Consider the following 18,325-nt stretch of genomic DNA (forward strand, 5'->3'; position numbering starts at 1 on the left):
GGACTACCCTGCAGTGCTTGGAGCGCTGATGGCGCTAGAGCTAGCGGTGTGGCATCTGCGCGTTCTGCCATGCTGTACGGAATGTGTGAAGAGGCACTAGTACCTTGCTCTACCTGCTCCGTGCGCTGTGTACCGGTACTTACTGAGTCTGACACTAAAACTGAGTTTTTGCCAACTCCTTGAAGTCGCTCTACTGTCCTACCGCTTGTAGAACGGGACTTGACTGTACGTGGGTCGCAGACACTATCTGCACTCAGGTCTATCAAGTCCGGGTCACTAGTTTGCCCTGACTGTACGGATTTAGCAGGGTACAACACGCTCACCTCATCGCTACCATTTGCAGCTGTGGGCGCTTGCATTTCAGATCGTCGCTCTTCCTCGAACACTTCCTCTCTCATCGCGGGCGATGAAGACTTCGGTGTGCCAGAGCGTCTGGACGCCCTCTCGAGATTCAAGCTGGCCAGGTCAGCCTCCGCCTCTGCGACCCTCTTTCTCGCTTCTAGCAGGGCGCACCTTGCTTCCATCACTGATGGCGCACTTCCTGACGTGCGGCTTGATGCGAGCGACGGTGTCTGCCTGTTGAAGCTGGTTCTTGGACTGGTCGCACTCTCTTCGTCCTCAAACCCCAGTCGCCTGGGAGCAACTCCCTTGGTTGAACGAGCACTCGTTCTTTGTTCCTCCGCCATTCGCGATCCGGCTCGAAGGACCAATGTTTGCGCCGGTATTCTCACTCACAACACAGAGTCTGAGGTTTATAGAATATTATCACTAGGAGAAGACTGTATCCATTGCAAACTGATTGCAATACTTCAAAAGGCTAGCTACTACCTGGTAGTAACAGAAACAGCCAAAGACCAAGAACACAACAACTGCACCCGCAAGCTCTTTCCTTGCACTAACCACAAATACATCAAAATCAAGCAGCAAAATGCAAATCCACACGCATGTTTGCCGGAACTGAACCTCCATAGCGCAGCTGATCATTGCGGCTGCACGAGACGACCTTCCCGCCACAGTGGGGCAAAGAACTATGCATGGCACTAGCAATGAATGCATGCAGCAGTGATGAATAGGGACATCAACAAGACACAACACACAGTACTCAGTAGTCATGAGCAGGCTGAGGTAACTGAGGGCCGGGGAACAGTACAGACATGTGCACAACAGCACCTAGGTTTACTACTATCCAAGGTTATTCATGTCTTGGTCTAAACTGAGCAAGTTACTAGTGGAGATCTGTGGGGTGACTTGGTCGTACCAACAGACGTAATCAACAAAATGTAAATATCTATAACCAAATTGACTATGTGCTGATCCCAGACAAAATATGCCACGGACTGCAAGACAGTAGAGCTTATGCGGGATGTGAACTGACATCTGATCACAAGATGGTGGTGACCATCATGGTGGAGCCATCAAGAGCCATCAGCAACCACTACTGCAGTAAACAGAAGGACGGTCGCATACCAATTGAAAAGCTCTCCACAAATCCCAGCCTTCAGCAAGTGTACAGAGACTCAGTATCGCATGCAATATCCAGCCTGGACAGTGGCGTGACATGGGAAAAGCTTGCAGAGACTATCAAGTGCTCAGCGGAGGCTGTCCTGGGCAAAGACACCCGTGGAAAAAAGTCTTCCAGCTATGTCACCGATGACCAAACGATCAGTGATCTATCTACGCGCCAGAAACAATTACGAATCCAGATCAATGCAACACCAAATGTCGAGGAAAAAACTGCTCTGAAAACGCAAAGAAATCGCCTGCTCCATCAGCTGAGTGCTGCAGTCAAGCAATGTGAAGCACACCGTCTGGAAGCCAAGGCAGTGGAAATAGAATGCATCAAAAACGACACCTCAAAAATGCATGCTTCTGTTGCTGCCCTCTGCAGGCCGAGAAGGTCTGGGATAGCTGTTGATGATGGGAACGGCGCAAGAATATGCAACCCAGCACAGCAAGCCAGGCGAGTTTCGGACCATTTTTGTGGGCAGTTCTCAGACTCTAGCAGTAAGCCGTTAAAGAAGGAAACAACAACTCTAACCAATAACATAACGACAGCAGAAGTGGCCTCTGCCATACGCAGACTGAAGAATGGCAAGTCACCAGGGCCAGATGGAATTCCCAACGAGATGCTTAAATATGTCTGCAATGAGCCTCTATGTACATCCATTGCTCACATCCTACAAACTTCTGTACAGTCGGCGACACCAGATTCTGCGATTGGTGCTGGCGTGCTGATACCTCTGCAGAAGCCGGGGAAACCCAAGGGTCCATGTAGCAGCCTTTGTCCAATTGTTCTTCTGAATTCAGTTAGAAAGATCCTGTCAAGTATCACACTGCAACGGATTCAACACCAGGTGGAACAGTACCTGCCATCCTCACAGAGTGCGTACAGACCAGGCCGGTCGACGAGTGATATTGTATTCACTCTTCGTATTCTCAGCAGTTTAGTAGAAAATAAGCAGTGGTCATTCAACAAGCTGGGCATCGACCTCTCCAAGGCCTTTGACACTCCGCATAGAAACAGCCTGCTTGAATCAATCCTCACTGCAGCGCCTGGCGTACCTGATGCTCGAGCCATGGTCTCAACGCTGCTTGTGGACACAATGCTCAGTGTTCGAGTATGCGGACAGACTGCAGATGCCTTTCAATCTGGCATTGGCACACCACAGGGAGATTGCCTGAGCCCTGTCCTGTTTACGTGCTACTTTGAAAATGTTCTGCAGCAGCTGAGACATCAGTTCCGAAGAGAAAGTACAGGCCTAGCACCGTCTATCCCTGAACTTCAGTACGCAGATGATCTTGACTTCCTCGATGAAAATGACCAAAATCTTGAACAAACACATGACGTATGCGTGCTGAAGATGCCAGAACACCAATTGATGGTCAACGGCGCGAAAACTGAACGGACCCACTTCTACCTCGATGCAGACCTGGAAAAAAGAGGAAAAGAAGAATGGCGGATGGCAAAGTCGGTTGGATCGAGAGCTGGTACTGCCGAGGACATCAAACACCGAATGGTTCCGGCATCGCAGACATTTAGGATGCAAAGCCTTCTACAGTCATCAGGGATCTCCCTAACGTTGAAGCTGAGGCTGTAAAATTGCTACGTTCTAAGCATTTTGCTTTACAACTGCGCTACCTGGGGCCTCACCGAGGCACTCAGAACGTCTCTGGACGTTTGCCACCGCCGTCACCTCCGCTCGCTACTCCGTATAAAGTATCCAAATATAATCAGAAACACGGAACTCTACAACCGCTGTCGCACGCAACCCATCTCCAAGGAGATCGCGGCGAGGCGATGGAGCTTCCTGGGGCATGTGCTCCGGATGCCATCAGGGGCACCGCCACAAGTCGCTCTCGATTTTGCTGCTTCTGGTGCCTTGCGGGGAAGGAGAGGCAGACCAAAAACAACACTGCTAACCACTCTCTCACTGGATTGTCGGGAGAAGCTGGGGCTTGTGCTTCTGTCGCAACCTGGCCTAGCCCAGCTTCGGAACGTGGCGCATGATAAGTGCCGATGGAATTCATTGCGAAACAGCACTGTTAATTAGCCTGGCCATAATAATACGCCTACCCCTGACATGCTTGCCTGCCTACTCGTGCGCACGCATGCATTCTTGCCGGAAATGTCTACCTGTGGCGACAAGAATTTTTTCATGGACTGATCTTCTTTTTTAGTGTTTGCACCCTCTTGGCTGCTGCTGTGGCACTTTTGTATTTTCGTGCTGCTGCGCTCTGTACGGCTGCACTAGCCGTATTAACTGTCGTACCCAGATGCACACATTCAATCCCTGGCTACGCTTTGGAATTGTTTTCGTTACCTATGTCCTCATCTCTCTTCGTTTTGTTTTCGCTGCCTGGGCTCTCATTTATCTTTGCTTGCTTGCTTGCTTGTATTGCTGAGGGAACATATGCTGGTTTGTATTCGTGGGTCCCCATGGTGCATGGGCCACGCGTACTCATCCGGCGGATATGTATGAATAATAATAATAATAATAATGTCTATCTAACTCCCATATACTTCAAAGTAGGATTCGTGCCCCTTATGGATCCACGCCCTGTATGGATCTGCGCCCTGTATGGATTTGTGTCCGTTATGTCTAGATTCCATTATCGGACCTATGCACGCTCGTACGTATGTTTGTACATACGTACATGTCTCACTTATAGTGCTCTAAATCTAAACATAGATAAAGCCCACATTCGAGCATTCCGTAACTATTCAGTCTGTACTATGCACTTGTTTATGGTGTCTCTTCCATGCGCGGTCTTCATCCGCACTGCCTGTGCGGAGACTTGTCGTTGTACTAAGAACAGTTACATTGCCACGGAGGCTAGTTATGTTACCTTCAGCATTGACTTCCGTGCACGCTGCTCTGCACACTTCACGCCTACGCTTCGAATACAGAAACGTAGTTTGTAGCCCCTTTACCCCCTTTTGGTGTATTCTATTTGTTGTATTGCTGCGCGCACACATTTCAGCCCGCGCGCATGCTTTGGTCGTTTGTGTATTTGGTGTATTGCTGCGCATACACATTACCGCCGGCGCATACACATTACTGCCTGCACGCACGCTTTGGTTTAGCTGTGGTATTCAGCCACTTTTCTCTATTCTTTCCTTTAGACCTCATCGTGGTCGCCACGTAGTTTAGTCTGTCCGCAACCAGCAATTACAGCAGTCAACAGTATGATAACAGTGTTCTTGTAGCCGACATAGTTATGCTCTCCCAATCTGAATCAGTTTGATATTATAACGTCTCGGCTACAAGGATCGAAGGTCATCTACCAGAGTAGGGGGTGGCATGGTTTTGGCAATGAACTGTGGGCAGCAAAGCCGGGCAGACTTGTATGCCGCAACATTGGCGAATAGAGGTGAGTTGTGATGATTGAACTTTCTCAAGAAGTATTGGACTGCTGGACGGATACAATCTGCCGCGTACCTTCTGAGTTCGTTTTGCTGGGCAACATTTCCTGGTGCCAATTTCTTCACGACAGCTTCGACATTTGGATAAACAGCATCCTGGGCAGCAGTTGCTACTTCCTGGAGGTGAGTGTACGCATCCAAGCTCAGCATACCATCACCCTCGATGAGATAGGTTTTGCGAACGAATGGTTCACCAGCATCGACCGTTGCTGCTAACTCAACCTGAAGCAGATCCGAGCTATCTGGCGCAGCTTCATTGCGAAGAATGGACAGAAGATGTCGACAGGCATTCGGGCTTGACTCACACTCTTCCACAAAGGGTTGAACATCTCCGAAGTGCGTCTGACTATTGCGTTGTCGCCCACTGCCTTCGTCAGACCGGTACCCACGAGCTGCTGTGCATTCTTCTCCTCGTACACTCTCCAGGATTTTGTGAGTGTTGCTTGGCGTGCTTTCGCTTTAGCCCTCCGTTCCTTTGACAGCCGATGATTCATGGACAGGATGTGGGTTTTAACTACGCTCTTTTTCGGTTGGACGATAGCGTGACAAACTTCGCAGAAGAGTTTTCCAGCAGAGATACACAGATACTCCTTCGGAAATTCTTTGATTCGTTTATTAGGGTGAACTCGAGGTGCCTGGGTTGATTTTCCTTCGCGAATTCTCGTTCTTTTACCCAATGGTTGACCTGAGCGAGTAAAGGATCTAACCCTCGATATGCTTGCTCCTTTGGCTTTGGGCAGTCGTGCGCATGCCTCACCGGGCTCATCCTCCACCTCTGCCTCGTTCTAGTCTTCCTTATTATCCTCCTATGTCTCGTACTCATCTTCCTCACTCTCTTCCTCCGAAGAATCAGAGACTTCCAACACATTTCCATTTGATGTACTCATGGTGCAAGCAAGCCAGCACTGCATGACTCTGTGAATAAGAAAGACAAGGTTTCTTTCCGTTTCCCATGATGGCATCAACGTGGTACGTCTATACCTAGCAGCTGCCACTAAGATTCGCAACAAGAGACGCATGTTGTGAAGTCGCAGGCTAACGTTTAAGCAAAACTGCCAAAAGCCGCTGGTACAAAGTACAGTGTGTACGTTACATTGTAGAGCTCCTGTTTTATTCAGTAATGCACACTCATGAAGTGAGAAAATGACACTTTTGGGCGTTAATGCTTGTTTTGGCTCCAAATCCGGGTACAATGCTGGAGCATTGCTAGTTCTCAAAACGATGCTCGTAATGCCAGTTACAATGCTAGCATTACCCGCCGAGGCCTAGTCTCAAGCAGGGGGCTGTAAAATTACTACTCCCTGTAGTCAAATGCGTACCGAGAAAAGAGAAAGTTACTTTCGCAAATCACTGCAACTTCGCGTCCAAGTTTTCGAAGTTTCGAGCTTTTTTTCTGTACTCATTCCCAGACTCGAATTTTCTTTCGAACTTTCGCATTGCTAAACGTCCTTAATCTGCTTGGCATTTCCTTTTTCCGTCGACATTTTGCTTTGGTTTTGCTCGAGATAAATGTGTTTCAAGGAAAACTCAACGATAGTTGTCGCTGATGACAACGGCATTTTTGATTGAGCGCCTGCTGCTGCTCAACTTTCTACAAAAATGTGGCCATGAGTTTTTTTCCCAACTTTTGTGCTTGTTTTCAACCTGATTGTGTTGAGAAAGTCCCTCAGAAGCCTTGGATTTTCCGAAAAGCCCACCAAAACTGGATATTTTGCTCACAACTTGCCGGAAACTTACCCATCCGATATTTTGCTCAAAGAATTGCTAGCAAATTTGGGCTATGACTATTGTGGGCGCTGTGCACCAACGTTCAAAACACTGAAAATCAACAACAACAAGAAGGTGCTGACTAACATGTTTTCGAAAATCCGGTAGATTTTATAACTTTTCCGGTATACTGGGACGAAAGAGGGTTTTCCTGGATTTCCCAGGAGAATCCGGAAGGGTTGGCAAGTATGAATGCAGCACAGAGAGACATACTAGGTTTAAGAGTCAATGTCTGTAAAAACCAAACATCACCCGACATGGCCAAATTTCCGATTTCGCTCAAAGTTGGCTCATTTTATCCCTGAGTGGACCTTGTTCGCCCACTATGACAGTTTGGTCCTTGGATATATATCTCCCCCCCCCCTCTCTCTCTCAGTCTCTCTCTCTCTCTCTCTCTCTCTCTCTCTCTCTCTCTCTCGGCTCTCTCGGCTCTCTCTCTCTCTCTTGGCTCTCTCTTGGCTCTCTCTCTCTCTCTCTCTCTCTCTCTCTCTCTCTCTCTCCCCGTTTTTAGCGAATTCAAATAAAGAAAACAACCACAAACAACATATTGAATGAAGTTTACATTTATCAACAACATATTGGGCAAAACACCAAAGGATGTACCCAGAGTGCTGACAGTGCTCAACACCACAAAGGCAGAGCGTAATACACAACAGAACAAAAAAGGACAATCAAGGCTTGTTTGGTGCTACTTCAAGTTTCATGCTCACGCAATCATCAGGCAACATGGTGGGGGGGGGGGGGGGTGTTGTCTGATGATTGCGTGAGCATGAAACTTGAAGTAGCAGCAAACAAGCCTTGATTGTCCTTGTTGTTCTGTTGTGAAGTGGGCAAAACAAAAAATTGACTAAAATATGCACTGAAACAAGGTACAATAACAAGGGGTCACTGTTGCTCACAACAACGGAGCGCAGCCAAACCAACTATGTTCACACACTGATCCAAGTTACCTAGTAATGTTTAGCCAACCAACTTTCGATTGGTGACTTGCTCCGTCCTTCGAATGAATCGATCAATTCAGCCTCTCGTACAGTCTACATAGCGCCCAGAAGTATACAGCGGAACCGCTTCTGGACGCTGTGTATACGGAACGAGTCGCTAGTGCATCGTGCGCGCGCTGTGCTGCTACTTTGCCGAAGCATCTTTTTTTGTTTTTGTTTGTTTTTGTTTTTACTACCTTAAAATCCCACCAGAGCGTCCCTACCTCCGCCACCCGGACCCTTCGAGTAGGTCCAGGTGGGGATGCCCCTGGGCGAGTCCTACTTACCGCATTCAGTATTAGGCCACACGTTTTTATTTCTATGTTTCTCGTCACCTGAAAATCTAAAAACGTATGCGAGAGGTGGAAAAAATAAAAAATGACCGAAAATAAAAAGTTTATTACAAACCTTTGTAGACCTTTGTTCACACTAAAATCCACCAATACACCATGCAAAATATTATCCATAGTTAGCAACTAGTATGTGGTATAGGAGCTTCTGTCACGTGCAGCTAGATTGCGCACAAAAATACCGTCCTTGCATCATGTCACATGTGTCGCGCAGGCCAGGCCACATTATGTACATGTGCATGAGTGTGCTGGTCCCCACATGCACAGTCATGAGTGCAGCACAGTTTTTTTATTTTTTTCTTCCAGACTCCTGAATCGTATGCGCGCGGGTGACGAGAAACATAGAAATAGAAACGTGTGGCCTTACATTGAAAAGTACTCACCCTACGAAAACTGTTCGTGCATCTCGTACACCGACCAAAGGTCAAGATCCAGGAGTCGTACTGACCCATCAAAACTCTGGGTTTGTGCGATCCCTGGTCAAGAGGGTGGGCACTGTTGCGTACATTTCCAACGGGGTCGAGCACGCGTCTGCAGTACAGTACGGCATCACAGAGTCATACGAGGATACAATAATAACTTGGTGCGAAATAATGAGGAGAAAATAATGACGCCCAAAAGCGTTAATTACGAAATTAAGAAAAAAGGGAGATCATAAAGCACATAGTATCGCTAATGGCATCTCAACTGATGATGCAATCGCACAAACTGTATATGAAATACAGCCTTAGGCGGGATTCACAGAAGCTTTTTTGCGATGCGACACGCAATGCGACGTGATCTGTGACGGACGCGTGCGATGTGAGCTCGCGAAATACCATTCACAGAAGAAGTCAGCGATGCGACGACGATTTGCAGATTTGGTGCGAATTTCAATGCATGTGGGTACGTCACCCTGGTATTTGCGCGGTTTGGTACAACTTGTACAAATTTATAGGCAACTCTTGAACCTTTGTACAACTTTGCTGTAGAAAAGGTCAAAATCGTACGCCAAATCGCTTGTCGCATCGCAAAAGTTCAGCCAAGCTCAACTTCTGCGATGGCCCAGATGCGGCAGTTGCGTGGGGTGCTATATGTAGATGGCTGCGATTTGGGGATTTCCCGGTTTCGCGGCAGTCGCATCGCGTGTCGCATCGCAAAAAAGCTTCTGTGAATCCCACTTTAGGCGGGACAGTTATTTGTATTCAGTGCTGTCTGATGGTCGCTAACTGCGTGCGTATTGCGTGAAACTCCAAGTAAGAGCAACAGCGCTTTGTTTCCCGTTTCTCTATACGTCGTGTACAATGTCATGTACCCTGGTTTCAACCACTCGGCTTGGCCTGGTGTGCTGCTAAACGCAGTGCAGCACAGTCGCATGCCCAGTGGCAGTGGCAGTGGCAGTGTTCAGAGTGCACAGTCCAGTGTACAGAGTATAGAGTATAGAGTACTGTATAAGCAGAAAATTTCGTCGGTCAATAATTTCGTCCAACTCCAAAGAAAGGGAGTTCGTCCGGTTGTAAATTTCGTCCATGGATCATAAGAGTGTATTGAAAAGCTGGACAAATTAATATTAGTCCAGCATTTAATTTAGTCCAACAGCTCCTTGGACGAAAAAGACGAAATTAAATTCCAGACGAATATTTCTGCTTGTACAGTATGTATAGAGTATAGAGTATGCACGTGCACAGCTGGTTGCTCAATGTATCTGACTCATGACTGCTGTGTTTGCACATTTCAAATGCTGATCTACCAGATACACTTTCCCACCTCGTTGGGCAATATCCAAACCACCAGCACCCGTGACACCGCAGTTGCCGAATAGCTACAAGGGTTAGTACCGCACGCTTGCAAGTTGGCCAGATCAGGATTAATGCATGCATTGCCATGGTTACGCACTGCACTAGCTTCACGGTTGGACTTTGTGACACAAAAGGTGTACGATATCCGAACTTAGATGCACATACACCCACACATGTACACACACATATACACACACACACGTGCACACCTTGACCTTGACCTTGACACACGTTGCCTTGATAGGTTACACGGTCCCCGTCAGGGGAGAGGGGTGGAAGAGGCTGAGGAGCAGCACTTCTGATGGCGCACTAGATGGTGACGTAGTCGGAACTTCCTTTGGCAAGGGCACTCAAACGGGAAGTCGGCCCTTTCCGACACTGTCCTGCGTTTCGTGCGGTCGCACTTGTGTCTGGCCAAGCCGCTGCTGGACTTGAAACTCTGGTGGCAGGTGCTGCACTGCGGAGTGACCGGGTTGCGGGGGTGCTCGATGTTGGGAGCAGGTCCGTGGTCGCACCGATGGGTAGCCAATCCACCGGGGCTGTGCACACACACACACACACACACACACACACACACACACACACACGCACACACACACACACACACACACACACACACACACATACATACGTACACACACACATACACACACACACACATACTAGCTACTACTACTAGCAGCATGACTGCCCAGAGGGGCAAGTGTCACCCCTATGGAAAGGGGACCAGAAAACGGGACACGGATCACAAGCAGGACCGCGAATGTCTGGCTAGGTCCTGCTGCCGGCGGAAATTGCGTTTACAACGTGGGCAGCTGAGGGGCAGAGCTGCTCTCTCAGCAGCAGATGGTCTCGCACCACGATTGCAGTTGTGACGCTTGAACCCGGCCGCAGAACGGAAGCATCGCTGACATGTTGGGCAGTGCTGCTGGCAACAAGCTGAAAGTGGCACAGACAGACTGACTGTTGGTGTAGGAGAACTCGTGACAGGCTGGCATCGATGAACAGAGTAGCCACCCTTGCTGCGGAACCACCTCTGGCAGTTCTGGCATTGCACTGATCCACGCTGGAGCTGGATGGGAAGCCGTCTCTGAGTAGTGCACTTGTGCCGCGTTCTATCTGAGACCCGTGAGAAGTTCCGGTCACACACTGCGCAATGCACAGACTTGGGCATGGTGGAGCTCGACTGAGGGGCAAACACACACATACACACACGTGTACACACACACACATACACATGCACACACACACACACACACAGTGGTAGTTTCAGTTTGTCTGCTAGTGCCTTCGTGACGTAAAGCGGGATTCACAGAAGCTTTTTTGCGATGCGACACGCGACATGACTGCCGCGAAACCGGGAAATCCCCAAATCGCAGCCATCTCGCACCCCATGCAACTGCCGCAACTGGGCCATCACAGAAGTTGAGCTTGGCTGAACTTTTGCGATGCGACAAGCGATTTGGCGTACGATTTTGACCTTTTCTACAGCAAAGTTGTACAAAGGTTCAAGAGTTGCCTATAAATTTGTACAAGTTGTACCAAACCGTGCGAATATCATGGTGACGTACCCAAATCAGCAAGACGTCGCATCGCTGACTTCTTCTGTCACTGCTCGTGCACGTCTGCGCACGCTGCACTGATTGGAGCACCCGATATGCCATCTGATGCACCTGTCTGCGTTCCGCATGCAGCATGCTAGTATAAGGTACAGTACATAGGACTGTGCACCTGTCCCAGCCAGGCTCTGACTGTCCCAGCCAGGCTCTGACTGTCCCAGCCAGGCTCTGAGTCTCACTTACAGCTCAACGATCGAACATACACTATATATCACATCAGTTTGGAGAGCTCAAACTGTTTAGTGTTGTTTTCTGGCGCTTCTTGCTCAGCAGAAGTGGTTGGCTTCTGAATTCTTTTCCCACCATCCCACCCTTACCATTATCTATAACCAGGACCTCCACTACCGGTCCACTTTTCACAATAAATACTGGGTGCTGGCACAACTCTTAACGGCGATAGGGGCAGCCTGGTCGTAAAATCCCTGAAAATCGAATTTGTAAATTCATATCGAGTGCTACATCAGTTGAAAGAGCAAGAACAGCTGCAAAATCTCTGAAAATTGTGTCTCGATCTGACCGGCCGTTCAAGAGTTATGGCCGAAAATGTGCCCTTGCAAGGAAAGATTTTTTCGCTGTCATTTTTTAGCAGCACTGTATTTGAATCTGAGCAGACCGTGCGCAACTTGTCGTATCATGGAAACAGGCGAAAGTGTGCAGAATTTTGCTCCAAGTCCAAAAATTCACGTTTTTTAGCCATGTATTGGGCTGCACGCAGGCCTTTTGCCAGCACCCTCGTGACATTGCAGATACCGGTATGTGGCTTGATCAGGCTTACCTAACAATAAAACAGAAGATATGCAGTCAACAATACGCGTACGCGAAGGAGGAGTCTGCGACAGACCAGCTTATTATACTTACCCAGCAAATGGCCGACTACATTGATGAGCGTCTGAACTTCGACCTGGTCTCCCTAGATTTCTGCAAGGCATTTGACAGAGTAAGCCATTCAACTCTCCTCCGTCAAGTCAGCACTTGAAATTCTCGGACCATAAAGTCACTGCCTGGACTAAGAGTTATTTGCAGGGTCGACGCATAGCCGTGAAGATTGATTGAGGCATGCATGTCAGTGCCCAAAGTCACCAACTGTGGTGTACCCCAGGGATCGCATCTGTCACCTCTACTGTTCGTGATCTACTGAGTACATTAATGACCTACCAGAAGCCATACTTCACTCGAACACCTTCTTGTTTGCGGATGATGTCTCTCTAATTTTGCCCTACAAAGGCTCTCTATCCAGTCTTGGAATGCAAGCAGACATTCATGCATGCCAAAACTGGGCCAGGGAAAGAGGCGGAGAGTTTCGCCCTAAAAAAACTTCTGTTTTAAGCTTCCGTTATAAGCGTCAGCCTTTGGGTAATCCTGAAAATAAAGATTATTATATTATTATTATTAAGCCAGCGGCAGCATCGTCACCAGCACCAACATCTGCCACCTACACTCTGGAGGGTCTACCTCTTCCCAATATTGACATCCTCAAACATCTGAAAGTTCGCTTCAGTGCAGACCTAAACTTCCGTCAACACTACCTTGACATCAGCCGCAAATTCAAGCAAAGAGTAAGCCTACTTTGTCACATGGCACATCGTCTTACACCGCAGGCCATGATGCTCCTCTACAAGTGCTATGTTAGACCTGTCACGGATTGGAGTATAGTGTTGTAGTGTGGTCCTTTCGTCTTCGTTCAAGCGACTTGACTGAGCTGGATAGAGTCCAGGCCAGGTTTGCAAAATCCTACCTTAGGAAACGCAAAATCCGAATCGACTTTAATACACCCAAGCAGGATCAAAAAAGTTAACATTGAATCCCTTCTTTACCGCAGGCAGTTTATAAGGCTGCAAGCCTGCAACCACACTAGGTACAAAACTGCGTAAACGCAACTTTTCTGCTTATGTCGTCAAGGAAACGCGTGCGAAACGCAAAACGTGCTGCGTTTCGTTTCAGCAAACCGGGTACCCCTGTAGAAAGCAACTTTTCGCCTTTTCCTTGCGTTTCGCTCGGTTCTTCATACGGGTAGATGTTTCTTAGAATTCTTCTTGAGGCTTGCACTGTGTCGGTAGTAGACGGCTTCCTTGTCAGTTTGTAGAATTTGAGATTTCATCTGCCAGGGCTTTGCTTTCAGTATAATTTCCGGACAGTCCTGTTGCCTGCTGTTGTTAGTTCGAGATGCCGCGCAACTACACTGTATTTCGCTGATAATCTCGAACTGAGAAGCTCATGCAGCTTGGGGCAGCGTACCAGAAGACGAAGCAGGGCCAGATGACAGCCTGGAGCGGACCATACGAGAGAAGGAGATGAAGGAGGCCTTGAACGTGTATGTCAAGGCGCTCGCGACTCTTTTTCAAACTACTACTACATGTAGACAATACATTTTCACAGCGCTATTTTTTTCTGGGACCCAGAAATGTAGACAAAACGCAAGGATTCCTTGCGCATGAAATGGCAGTGTGGATGCGACTTTGCGTTATCTAAAAGCTGAACGCAAACGCGTACTTGATTTTGTACGTAGTGTGGTTGCAGCCTAAGCTTTGTTACCATGCACAAATTTGTTTTCAGGTATAGACGTTGCCTAGCTTCATTCCATTTCAATATCACGCAGAGTGCGAGACGCCCAAACAAAATAATTCTCCCTAAAGCAAAGACCACATCAAAATCGTTGTTTCTCTTCCAAACCTCCCTCTTATGGAACTGCCTCCCACCAAGACTAACTGCAGAACCATCCATTATTGTTTTCAAGAATGAGCTTCGCAAACTCACTTGCAAACATAGTGCTTCGCTCTCCGGTGTGCCCACGCCATGTACATAATCCCCCCTGTGTGCTCCCCAACGCATTCACGCTGAACAACTAATTACTTTTACTTTCCACTGATGTCATGGCCCTGCGTAGATAGTACTACTCACCAATACAACTATAGTAGTGATGCACACATTCATTATCAGCCTGTCACCTACCTCTACCGCAGCCCTCATCAATGCCCATTACTAGAGTATTGTTCTCTTCCTTTTGATTAGGATAGGGTTACCTCTTCTGTCGCCGGACCTAGACTATCCATTACCATAGAACTGTCGTCTATTGTCTCTGTTGCCGGTCCGTTGTTCTTCTGTTCCGCTTTGTTGCTCCGATTCATGATTAGCATTAGCTTCAATACTTATAATTACTCTTTGCTGAGTTTAGCACAGCTCACTACTCGTTCGCTGCTGCCTGCCCGATCCTTCCCTTCGTAGCTGCTCACATAGATTTCAGCTAGTACCGTACTGGCAATATATGTTGCCGCGTAACGCGTAACGCAGGGGGGTGCGGCGTAACGCGCGACCAGGCTAGTGCGACAAATTTTCGTTGAGTTCGTAACGCGCGTCCGGCGGGGTGCGGCGATCTTTTCATTGCAGTTTGCAAAAAATGATGCGGCAATAGCAAAAAAATGATGCGGCAATGGCAAAAAAGTGATGCGGCAATAGCAAAAAAAGGACTGCGGCAATATAGAAACCTGTGTAACGGCTCCTGTGCGACTTTGCATGTAACGCCCTGCGTGCGGCAAACATGTGCCAATGTAACGCTTCATGGCCTCACTGCGGCAACATATATTGCCAGTACGGTATAATTTAGTTCGCTGACTTGGCCAGATATCTATCAGAAGTATTAGTCTTTTAGGAGTCTTGTATGAGTCTTGTATGAGAAGTATTAGTCGTATTGGGTTCTTGGAGATTCTCTTTAGCTTTCTTGAATAGACTTTCTTTATAGGAGTTCCGCTACCGCTGAAGCGGACTTGTCCGCTTGAGCCGGTGTGGCCTTTGACTTTGTAGTTTCTTACTGTTCCTTTGTTCCTTTACTATTATCGGACCTGAGGGCCCCGCCACCCTGACTTCTCTCTGTGCTTTGGGTCTGAGGTACGCCTGAGTGGAACTACCAAGAGGCGCACATATACTTTGTGCAAACGGGCTTGGGATAACTAACACGTAGAGACGATCAGCCAGCCACGACACTACTTTCACTTTAGCTCATACATGTACATGTACACCCTTCAAAGCGGTGAACCCCTTGATAGGCGACAAGCCTCTGGGTCATTTATTTATTTATTTATTCAACATCTTATGGCTTCCGATGGCAGCCAAAACGGGAAGATGTGGATGAAAGCCAACCATGGTAAAAGAAGGAGAAGATTATACACATGAAAAGGAAACAGCCGAACATCCTAATAAAGATATTATTATTATTATTCGAAGAGAATTGGTGAGCACACATGCTCATTCCCTGGGCACTGCAAATTCACAACTCATTTCATTTCACAGAATCATTTTCAACGTTTCGGCAAATTGCCATCATGAGGATACAATATGAAGTGGAAGTCTGCCAAAGGAGCAGTTATATACACTAATTTGGTGTTCTTAGGTGTTGATAATATTTCTATGACTACATTATGTTACCTCAGTGCTAGAAATATGACATGTCTAAAACTAGTGAAAGATCACAAGTTTTCACTGACTCATATGCTGGGTGTTGGTAATAAGTTAGCACAGCGCAGATGTCACCAGATAACTTGAGAAATGTCTGAACAGGTTTCTCGCAAGCAATTCACGAATGTGACCATGTGAGTGGTTTCCAGTAAATACTGTCACCTAGATAGACAGTGTGGTGTGATTGTCAAGAAGTCAGGTAGGATTCAGTACTAGGCAGTAGTGGAACGTTATGAACGTGAGTGGTAGTCTTTGCCGATTTTTGAGGGTATCCTGGATTCGGTTTGCAGCGCTGTGGAAATGGCTTGCTGTGGAGGTCCCAGCACTGGATGTTGTATCAAAGGTACGACCTCGTAGCACGCCCTAAACCTTAAAAAAATCAAAAATCGACTTGGGTCTGTGGGAGTCTGTGAGAGAACGCCCACTCGTGCCGTTGTGCATGTGACAGATTCCAGGGCCACGTTGAGGGCCGGCCCTATCCCACCACCCATGCCATGGCTGCTTCTGGGCTTTTTTTAAGTTTTAGGTTTGGATCGCGCACACGGACAGAATGGGCAAGAAAATGTGAAAAAATAATGCATTTTTTGGCTCCTGGGTGACCCGCGCCGCACACCGTGGCACTATGCCGGAATTTTGAGTTTTCCCGGCCTGGAAAGCCTGTCAGTGAGGCGCAAGAACTTTTAAATCATGTCCAGAGGGCCAGCATAGTGGCAGGAGTGTGTGGTGAAAATTTCACTCAAATCCATTGAGAGACACCAAAGTTACGGTCAATTGAATGCCATATGAAATTATTTGTTCAATCATTCCGTGCTCTATGTTGAGCCAACACACGCACTCTATCTTGAGACACATTGCCTCACTCGCAGCCAGCACCCGTATAACTCCAAACTCTGATTCAAAATTCACGGCTAGGAATTCTATATCCTTGGGGACGCAGCAAGCTGCCTGATTCCGTAGCTAACTTAATAGGACTGAAATACTAGTTGCAACAAAGCAACTCATGCCAGTGAGAGGAGAAATCCAGGCCTGTAACTGTTCTACGGAATGTGGTCTTTCCCTTGTTTTCTTGTTTCCCTTGCTAAACTGTGATGGGATTTTGATGGTCAAAATCCCATCACAGTTTTGGTCAGGGTTTTCTTTTTTTCTTTTAGCACTGATGCCAATCAAGGTGTATTTATCTATTGTATGTTGTGTCATGGACTGCTATTTTAGTGACATCCGCTGCTACATCGCCTGCTACATCACCTGCTACATCGCCTGCTACATCGCCTGCTACATCACCTGCTACATCACCTGCTACATCGCCTGCTACATCGCCTGCTACATCACCTGCTACATCGCCTGCTACATCATTTTCTTTTCGATTCTCTACGCACCGTGGCGCTCCTGGCACAGCAGAGCACTGCAGCAGTGTGGCTTTTAAGTGCAGAATTATCATTCACGATTTGCAGCCAGGAATTCTATATCACTGGGGACGCAGCAAGTTGCCTGATCCCATAGCGGATAAGACTGAAATCCTGAACGCAACAAAGCAACTCGTACCAGTGGGAGGAAAAAAAGACAATAACTGTCGTTTGGAATGTGGTCTTTCCCTGGTAGTATCACCACATCTACTGAATCCTCTCGACTTCACCTATGCATATCGCTGTGGAGCTCAGGTCCATGCGACATTGCCGGTTGTCTGGGCATCTGATGTCTTTGTACTTGGCCAGGACACTACTGCAAGCAGCAACCGCAACAGTAGTAATGGTGCGAGCACTCTTGTATGTTCTGGGGGAAACTGCAGGGGCGTAGGAAGCAGTTTAATATTGGTGCGGCGAAATTGTGAGAGGGGGTCCGGGGGTCCTCCCCCGGGATTTTTTTTGAAAATTGGGCCTAAAAGGCCATATTTAATGCTACAGAATAATATGAGAAATAAGAATATGCATGCTGATGATACACCGCATTGTCGATGTAAAACATGGTACCTGTACAAGAGTCGACAAGCCATCAACAAGGTTGAAATGTAAAAATAAAATAAAATAAAAAAATTCGAAAATTATTGGTCCGGCGACCGCCGGGCCTGCCGGACCGGTTCCTACGCCCATGAACTGAACAGCCGGTGTGCATCGAAGACTAGATATCACAGTGCGTGTAATGATAATTAATTTTGTCAATGAGATTGCTGAATTGCAGTGTTGGAAGGACGTCCTTCAATAATCTTGAACAAAAGTGCAGTAAAGTGCCGATTATCCGCACCTCGGGCCACGGGCAGTCTCCAGGGGGTTCGGATGAGGAGAATGCTCGGATGAGGGAGCAGTCACATATCGATCTAAAACATGCATATTCCTGCATGTAAAAGGAGAAAACAAAATGTTACGAGTTATGACTAACTGTCCACCAACGTAACCAGATCTTATACAGTCAGCGAGTGTGACAAAATGGCACAAAACTGACAATAATTTAATTAGCTCACCAT

At 47.5% G+C, this 18,325-nt stretch overlaps 1 protein-coding gene across 2 annotated transcripts in view; it reads left to right on the top strand.

Annotated features, from left to right (window-relative positions):
• The window catches only part of LOC135825188 (uncharacterized), a 35,980-nt gene that overhangs the window by 11,973 nt on the left and 5,682 nt on the right, over positions 1 to 18,325 (top strand). For both annotated transcript variants that reach the window (XM_065337920.1, XM_065337929.1), the window contains exons 2-3: positions 9,754 to 9,830; positions 17,080 to 17,616. In XM_065337920.1, coding sequence (XP_065193992.1) covers positions 9,754 to 9,830; positions 17,080 to 17,616 — 614 coding nt within the window. The remainder of the gene's footprint in view (positions 1 to 9,753; positions 9,831 to 17,079; positions 17,617 to 18,325) is intronic.

This window comes from Sycon ciliatum, chromosome 1 (genome assembly GCF_964019385.1).
Source record: "Sycon ciliatum chromosome 1, ocSycCili1.1, whole genome shotgun sequence".
NCBI lineage: Eukaryota > Metazoa > Porifera > Calcarea > Leucosolenida > Sycettidae > Sycon > Sycon ciliatum.